At 40.4% G+C, this 8,493-nt stretch overlaps 1 protein-coding gene across 1 annotated transcript in view; it reads right to left on the reverse strand.

Annotated features, from left to right (window-relative positions):
• Positions 1 to 6,949, reverse strand: part of borcs6 (BLOC-1 related complex subunit 6) — a 9,613-nt gene extending 2,664 nt beyond the window's left edge. The window contains exons 1-6 of the mRNA XM_014001770.1: positions 6,866 to 6,949; positions 3,906 to 4,489; positions 2,707 to 2,884; positions 2,444 to 2,626; positions 401 to 564; positions 211 to 294 (exon numbers count right to left, since the gene is read on the reverse strand). Of these exons, the coding sequence (XP_013857224.1) occupies positions 211 to 294; positions 401 to 564; positions 2,444 to 2,626; positions 2,707 to 2,884; positions 3,906 to 4,489; positions 6,866 to 6,914 (1,242 nt within the window). The 5' untranslated portion in view covers positions 6,915 to 6,949. The remainder of the gene's footprint in view (positions 1 to 210; positions 295 to 400; positions 565 to 2,443; positions 2,627 to 2,706; positions 2,885 to 3,905; positions 4,490 to 6,865) is intronic.
• Between the last annotated feature and the right edge of the window lie 1,544 nt (positions 6,950 to 8,493).

The following is an 8,493-nucleotide window of genomic DNA, read 5'->3' on the forward strand; positions in this document are numbered from 1 at the left end:
CCACTGCACATGTGTACAGAATACTCCATCTTTTAGGGCACTTTTTTTAATCGGGTCTTGGTCTTGTGGACCAAGTCGAGACCAAGTCCAAGGGAGGGCGAGCTCCCTTGGACTTGGTCTCGACTTGGTCGAAACCTTAAAAGTCTTGGTCTTGTCTTGGTCTACAAGCACTTTATTCTTAACGTAAAAAGGGCAGACTCTACGTTTTACCTTTATACTCATGTCTACAGACTCTCCCAAGCTGTCCACTGAGTCTCTGTAGGTCTGGATGTAGCCGACACTCAGAGCTGTCATCTGGACAAATGAACAGATGGACAAATAAAGGTCAGCTGTTTATGAAAACAGTGGATAAGTTTAAAAAAAAACTTTTGAAATTAAAAAATGACAGTTTAAGACCCACATTCTGTATGGTTCCATTGAGGCTCTTCATCATCATCTCCACACTGTGTGCCACCTCCTGGGTGTGTTTCTGGAGATCCAATAAAACTGTAGGATCGATGGGTGGGATATCTGCCGGTCTCCGAGACAACCCTCGGCTCCGGTAGATAGGACCTGAGCAGTCAGCTGGGGTGTTAAATTTAGACAAATAAATAAATGTAAACAAAAAATCAGTGTTACGTCACTTATTTTAGTGAACACATTTTAGTAACACGGATAGACTTTTAGGTGTGTTTCTTCTTTATCATGTTCAAAACACAACTGAGATACAACATATCTAAAAACAAATTATACAAACATACAGGAAAGAACGAGAAAAAAACTATTAAAAAGAAATCAGGAAAAAGAGAAAAGGTATGACTAAGATTAAAAAAAAGAATTACGTCTATAAAAACACCTTTAAAAACAGAATTTTGTTTCTCCTGATAAATAAATCTGAGAATACAAAAATCACTGGTGGTCTGTGGCTGTTAAAGTATAAAATAGACACGTCTTTTCTGTCAGGAAGCAGCTGGAGTTTAATCGTAAATCCTTCAAGTCCAAACAGTGTGAGTCATCCATCTTAATTGAATCAGCAGGTAGAGGGAATAAGCTGCCACAGAGGGCATATTGACTGTGTTACTGGGCTTAAATTAAAAGGCTATTTTAGCTGATACACTCATCCAGAGGGTCTTAAGAGTTAAAAGAAGCATTTCTGTGTTTCTGCCAGAAAGAATTTAGACTAGACAGATGGCTGATAATGGATAAAAACTGATTTAAGTCAGCCTACAAAACTTTAAAATATTATTTTATTTCTGAAATAGTTACATGACTTTAAGCTTTTTGTGTTCGATTACTCGCCACTAAAAACACAACTTATCTAAATGAAAAGCTTCTTGCGTAACAGAAAACTTGGGTTTGGACAATTTTCTATGAAATTATTTTAACATTAATTTCCTCTGATTTTCAACTGATTCATGGTAATTCATAACCAAACCTACAGCATGCCTCAGTTTGAACAAATGGTCATGAGAGCTTATTTCCTCTACATTTTATCCGTCCGTCCGTCCGTTTTCTTCCTCTTATCCGGGGTCAGGTCACGGGGGCAGCAGCTTAAGCAGAGAGACCCAGACCTCCCTCTCCCCAGCCACTTGGGCCAGCTCATCTGGGGGAATCCCAAGGTGTTCCCAGGCCAGCCAAGAAACATAGTCCCTCCAGTGTGTCCTGGGTCTTCCTCTGGGTCTCCTCCCAGTGGGACGTGCCCAGAACACCTCACCAGAGAGGCGTCCAGGAGGCATCCTAACCAGATGAAACACCTCAACTGCCTCCTCTCGACGTGGAGGAGCAGCGGCTCTACTCTGAGTCCCGGATGACTGAGCTTCTCACCCTATCTCTAAGGGAGAGCCCAGACACCCTGCAGAGGAAACATTTCAGCTGCTTGTATCCACGTCGTTCTTTCGGTCACTACCCAAAGCTCGTGACCATAGATGAGGGTAGGAACGTAGACCGACCGGTAAACCGAGAGCTTCACCTTCTGGCTCAGCTCCCGCTTCACCACGACAAACCGGTACAGCGCCCGCATCACTGCAGACGCAGCACCAATCCACCCGTTGATCTCCAGCTCCATTCTTCCCTCATTCGTGAACAAGACCCCGAGATACTTAAATTCCTCCACTTGGGGCAGGACCTCCTCCCCGGCCCGGAGAAGGTCCCCTACCCTTTTCCAGCTCAAGACCATGGTCTCGGATTTGTAGGCACTGATCCTCATCCCCGCCGCTTCACACTCGGCTGTGAACCACTCCAGTGAGAGCTGGAGATCACGATCTGATGAAGCCAATAAGACCACATCATCCACAAAAAGCAGAGATGTGATCCTAAAGTCACCGAAAAGGATCCCCTCAACACCTTCACTGTGCACTTTATCTCACTTTATCTCTCTTTACTCACTTTATCTGCGTTAGCGTTAAAACATTCAAATTCAAATTGTTAGTTCATAAATTATTTCTACATTTAACATCTCACTCACAATCACTGCAGTCCAGACTGGGCTTGGAGCTCATTTTGATCTTCTGCTCCAGGTTCTTGGTGATGAAGTTGGTTAGGTCTCCTTCATGACTGACGGTTCCCTCTAGCTCCAGAGCTGAAGAGATCGTGGCCCGTCTGCCTTCCGACTGTCCGCTTCTGCCACCCCCTCGTGCTCCTGATCCACCTGTGGAAAACACATCGGAAATTTCAAGGAAGAGCCAAACAGCAGGAAAGGCATGATCACCACCGGAGACGGAAACCTACCTCCACACGCTTGGCTTATTTCATCCAGGCTCTTGCTGTCCTGCATCCCTCGAACATTGCGAACCCAAACCTGGGCCATTATATGAGGAGGACATGGGGTATCATCCGAGTTAAGAACAGGTGGAGAAGAGGAGGAGGTACTTGGACCAGGGGCGGAGGAGGAATAATGCTGTGAAGACTGTAAACGAGAGCAGGGATTAAAGACATAGACAAGTAAAACCAGTGTTAAACCAGTTAATCAGCCGCATGTCTCCAATGGTTCATTCCACTTTTCTCTTTTAAAGACTACAAGCCTCAGTACAGTCTATTTAAAAACTATAATTTAATAGGGCTGCGCGGTAGACAGCATAAATGGTATGAAGTTGGCCTACGGTAGAAATTTATACTCTACCGTCATATCATCAGTACATCATCGCACCTGTGTCAACAGGGCTGCAAGTGAAGAGACAACTGAGCAGGAGGAGTTTGAAATATAATGAAGAAATTCTAGCATTTTAAAACACGTATAGAGAGAATAAATCCTCAAAATTTCCTCCTCCCGCTGCAGAAAAGTTACATCGTGACGCAGGATCATTTCCTTCTCCCTCCTCCCTTCTGCTGCACGTCGTGCAGAGTGAAGCTTTAACAACCGTAGTTTTTAACACCCAATTGTCGGAGAAAAAATATGTTTTTTATGTATTGTTACCCACAGAGATTATTTTTAAAAAAAGACATGGACGTTTGTTCAGTCGTAAATCCATCTTGCTAATGTAAGGTCATCTTCTGCTCTGATGATGAAGATGATGAAGATGAGCGTGCAGCAGAGCAGCAGCTGATAAGTTCAGCAGGCAGAAGCTCATTGTTTGGCAGGCAGACATTAAAGCAAAAATGTTGGGTTTAATTAAGATTACAGTTTTCTACAAAAACAATGCTCTAAAAATTACATTATCTTAACTTTTTATGATAATTTTCCACCGCGATATATACCGTTACCGTGAAGGGGTTCAATTTATACCATGATAAGAATTTAAGGTCATACCGCCCAGCCCTATAATTTAACTTTTATAGGCTCAGCTGCATTCATTTCCACTGCTTTCAGTTGAGATCACAGGAGTTCCTGTATATCTGTCTGTTATTGTTCTTTATTTCCATGGAGCCATTATTATATTATTCGTAATCTAATAAATCGAGAATAAATAATAATCCTACTGTCCACTCACCGCCATCTCTGTTCTCCCTTCTGAGCTCCTCCACTTGTTTTCGCTCTTTTCATCTTTCTCCTCATCCTGTTTCTCTTTCTCTCCATCTTCTTCCTCCTCCCTACTCTCAGCGCCTCTCTCTGTACTTCCTGTCTGTCGTCTGTCTGTTGTGAAAGGGCCTCCTCGCTGACACGAGTGGATCGACTCTCCCTGCTGTGCCGAATCCAACAAGAGCACCAAGTTGTGCGCACCATCAGTCTTAGGAATGTCTTTGGATTCGGAGTATCCAGTACTCGTCCTGTCGTCTAATGAGAGGTCCGCCTCCTGAGGACTGTTTAATGATAAAGTAGACGTTCTGTCATTGAGGTCTTTCTCAGTGTCCAAGAGGTTGTTTTCGGTGTAAACTTTGTTTTCCACATTGTTCTCTGTGTGTTCGGGGGACCCATCCAGTGGTTCCTCTCCGGTTCCTGGTAATCTGCTGCCTCCACATTTCACTGCTGCTGGTGCATGAGGACCATTCTCCAAAGACACTGGTGTCACCACCCCATTTGCCGTCTCTGGCACCTCAGTGCCAGTCACAGGGGAGAGACTCATCCCTCCACCTGCTGGTGATAAGAGAGAATGTTAGAAACATTGGGCCTCATGCAAGAACATGTTCGTATTCTTATCCTAAATTTCTCTTACTTTTGTTCATACGAAGGGTTCGTACGAACATGTCACGTCAGATTCAACAAACTCTTCTATCTTCAGGAAAAGTGTGTAAATGAGCTGCGTAAATTCCACCTGTTCGTATCCAGCTGCTCGTGCACGCGAGAGGAGATTAGCATAATTACCACCCCAAAAACACCATATAAGGCTGTTTCCTGCCTCAGATATCAGGAAGTGTCCATTCATGAAAAATGACAGCAAAAACTAAAAAGAAAAACTTTGCGAGTTCAGAGATTGAAGTCTGTCTGTCAGAGATCCAGAAAAGAAAATCTGTCATTTTTTAGCAGGTCAGCTGTGGAATAAAAAGAGCTGCTAAATGTATAAACAACTGTGTTAAATCATTTTCATTTATTCAGAAGCCGCAGCGCTATGCACCGTACCCCCCGCCCCGCGCAGTCGCTGGTGGTCTCAGATGCGGTTCTGAAATAAGCATTTTAAAATGTTTTCAAAATATGTCTGGCACTTTGGAGAAAACCCAGGTCTCGCTAGAGAGATTATATCCCCTCTGGCCTGGGAACGTCTCGGTGTCCCCCAGGACGAGCTGGAAGGTGTCGCTGGGGAGAGCGGGGTCTCCTGCTGCCCCCCAGGACCCGATCCTGGATAAGCGGCAGAAAACGGACGGACGGACAATTTATATTGTTAGTCTAAATTATTACATTTAAAATTATAACTCTAATTCAAGCAGAATAGCCTATTGTCAACATAACTATGGAGTGTGATTTATTTTCAACTCAAAATTTCTTCAAACTAACGAAATATAAAGTTATTAGGGAGGAAAACCCGTCTGGATAACAGCAGACTGACTGCTCGTAAAATATACGACAGGTCTGGACCACTCGTGAATTTTGTTCGTATCTGAAAAAAATCTTAGAATACTAAAACATTGGTGAATGCCACAAATTCTCCTAAATCACTCGTACGCACAACTTAAGAACAAATCTGTGCGTACGAACGATGAGGCCCATTGTTCTGGGAGCCACTCTTGCATCATAAAGTACTTTGAACTATCAATGCAAAGTTTCACCCTTTTTTTTAAACAATCTTTTATTTGACATAAAAACATTTTCAATTTGCGTAAATCACCATGGCTTAAAAAACGTGGAATTTGTCAAATAAAATGTGATTTTATCTTTCTTGATTTGATTCAGAATGTTCCTTGAAAAGGAAAAGTACACAAAACTCATTTATCAGCCTTTTTTTAAAATCTTTTTAAGAACTTTGAATAGGCTTTCTTTTATGCAGCAAAAACAGTGGCTGATGTGAAAAAAAAAAAACTCTTTCACCAGACAGGACAACAGGACAGATAATGGTTGGAATAAATCATATTTTTTTGTAAATAAAATTACTTAAAAAGACAAGAAAATCAAATTACAAATCAACGAGGAATCCAAATTCCTATCGGGCCACTACGTTCACAAACTTCAAAACAGTGTCTTGAAGTCACAAGGTGCTCTGAAACATGGCCAAGATAAATACAGCTGAACACAAATATTCATTGTTATCTTTATAGTCCTATAAACACATAAGCTCTCATACATTAAGTTTGAACATCAAGATGAGGCACAAAAATATGTTATGGATGTAATAAACAATATCGCATGACTCTTTGTAGACAGGATAAGCATGGTGTTTGATCAGTAACTGAGGAGGTAGTGAGTTAGGTCAGGGGTGTCCAATCCTGGTACCCTGCATGTTTTAGTCCAGAGGTGTTCCTTGTCCTCCATGTTTTGTTTTGTATTTTTTATTTTATTTTATTTTATTTGTTTATCTGCTCCAACACACCTGATTAAAAAGTCGGAATTCTACTGTAGTTAAATTAAAACTACTGAAACTACAGCTTTATGACGGTTGCGACACTTGCAGATAAAAAAGGCTACTCAATATAAATCGATTTACTAACACATTAAGTAACACAAGCTAACTTTAGGGTTAATCGTTGTGTTTTCTAAGCTCGCTCCCCGTGAAGACTCCAAATAGCACAAAGACTGACACAAAAATATTCTAGGAACAATAGAAACTGCCTGTCATCGTTGAGGAAGTTGCTACGCTTGTTTTTTAGCAGCTTCTCAGTTCGCTGTCTGATGTTGACAACGCAGCACAGTTATCGTTAGCTCTGATAGCCAGGCCTCGAAATAACAAAATATCTAAAATCACCTTTATTAGTTTAACATGTTACGTATCACCACTTATTTAGAAATAGCACACACATTTATCCAATGACACGGTAATTATTTCGTCCGCAAAGCTCAAATAATCGAAAAAAAAACACTCACCAGGCTGTTCAAATCCTGTAAGATCAAGACAATAACCGAGTCCGGTCATAAAATCCTTCCCCACCACAATCTTGAAAGAATCGTTCCGCCTAAAAAATAATATTAAATAAAAACTTTGCAAGCTTTTCATTAAAGATAAGAACATAACATAACGTTAATATGTACGGAAGCGAGATGAAGTGTAATATTTATTTTGTTTATCAACCTAATTGCTTCTAAAAGACATTGGGGTTTATTTGTAATCAAACAAGATCCATATAGTTATCCCCATATTAGTAAATTATTTGGTGCCAGGAATGAAAACATAATTGTATTCATATTGAACATGCTCAGAAAGCAGAGGTATATAAAATACATAAAATGAATAACTAAGTAAAAGTAAAAATACCTCAACAGAAAATTACTTCAGTAAAAATCTGTTTTACTAATAAGAAAAGTCCTTAAGTAATAATTGTAAAACTGCTTACAATAATTTGGAAAGTAATATTAGTTTTACACATGCTCTAAGAAACGAAGTGTTGAATTTACTTCATCTGATTCCCCTAAACCAGTTTAGTGGAACCAGTTGACACAACTTGGTTAATTTATTACTACATTTTTTAGAGTGTAAACAACTACCACTATTATTAGTTTCGGTCATATTTAATTTTTTTAAAGTGTCACTAAGTGTTTATTTGTAAAGTAAATAAGGAAAAGTATCATTTTTATGTTTTGAATGTAACAAAATAAAAGTAAAAGTTACCATTAAACAAAATACAAAAAGATTACAAATCCTCAAAAAATGACTTAAGTAGGCTACTGTAGCAAAGAAAATATACTTAGTTACTATACAGCTCTGTCAGAAAGTGTCTCTGTTTGCATCAGCTTTATTCATCCTGCAGATACCTTTATTATCCCATTAGATGGAGACAAACACCAGAGGCCTCAGGTAGTGCAGCTTTTTGCAGCAATTTTACTGTCAAACATAGCTTTGGCCTGTAGTGAAATGGTTATAAATCTTAAATTGTGAATTTGGCCCCTGTGCCCCCACGTTGGAAGCAGAGCCAGTGTTCGTGGCTTTGGGGGCTGAATGTGGTAACAAAGGGCAAACCCTGCAGAAGAGGAGAGCGAGGACTCTGTCACCACATCTAAAGAGCTTGTAAAATTTTTAATCCAGCCCATCCATCCAGGCCAGCTGCTCCCGTCTCTTCGTGGGGTATGAGCCCTTTCTGTTCCCTTTCATATGTGACAAATATCAAAGCCATGAGACAGTAACCTAAAGGCTAACCTAAAACCTTAATGTTTCTGGAATAAGCTGTACTTTTAAAGCTTCCTAGCATGCATCATTACCAGATTTTATTTTCCTTGATCTCGTCAGAGAGAAGCCATTATAAAAGATCTGCCACAAAAAAAGACAACAATTAGGAAAAGGAGTTACGGAAACTAAATAGGGAGCATGTGGCTTCTATACTTCTATACTTATGTGGGTTTTCATTATAAAAGCTGGAGACTGCATGGTTTATGTTGGTGGTCAACATGACAGCAGAGCCTGTAAATCAGAAAACCACAGAATCATCGCTATAAATTGTATCCATGTTCAGGGTCTTCACATGAGATGAACTGAACCTTTTTACTCATTTCAGTAGAAT

The sequence above is a fragment of the Austrofundulus limnaeus genome, unplaced genomic scaffold (genome assembly GCF_001266775.1).
Source record: "Austrofundulus limnaeus strain Quisiro unplaced genomic scaffold, Austrofundulus_limnaeus-1.0 Scaffold10, whole genome shotgun sequence".
In the NCBI taxonomy this organism is placed as follows: domain Eukaryota; kingdom Metazoa; phylum Chordata; class Actinopteri; order Cyprinodontiformes; family Rivulidae; genus Austrofundulus; species Austrofundulus limnaeus.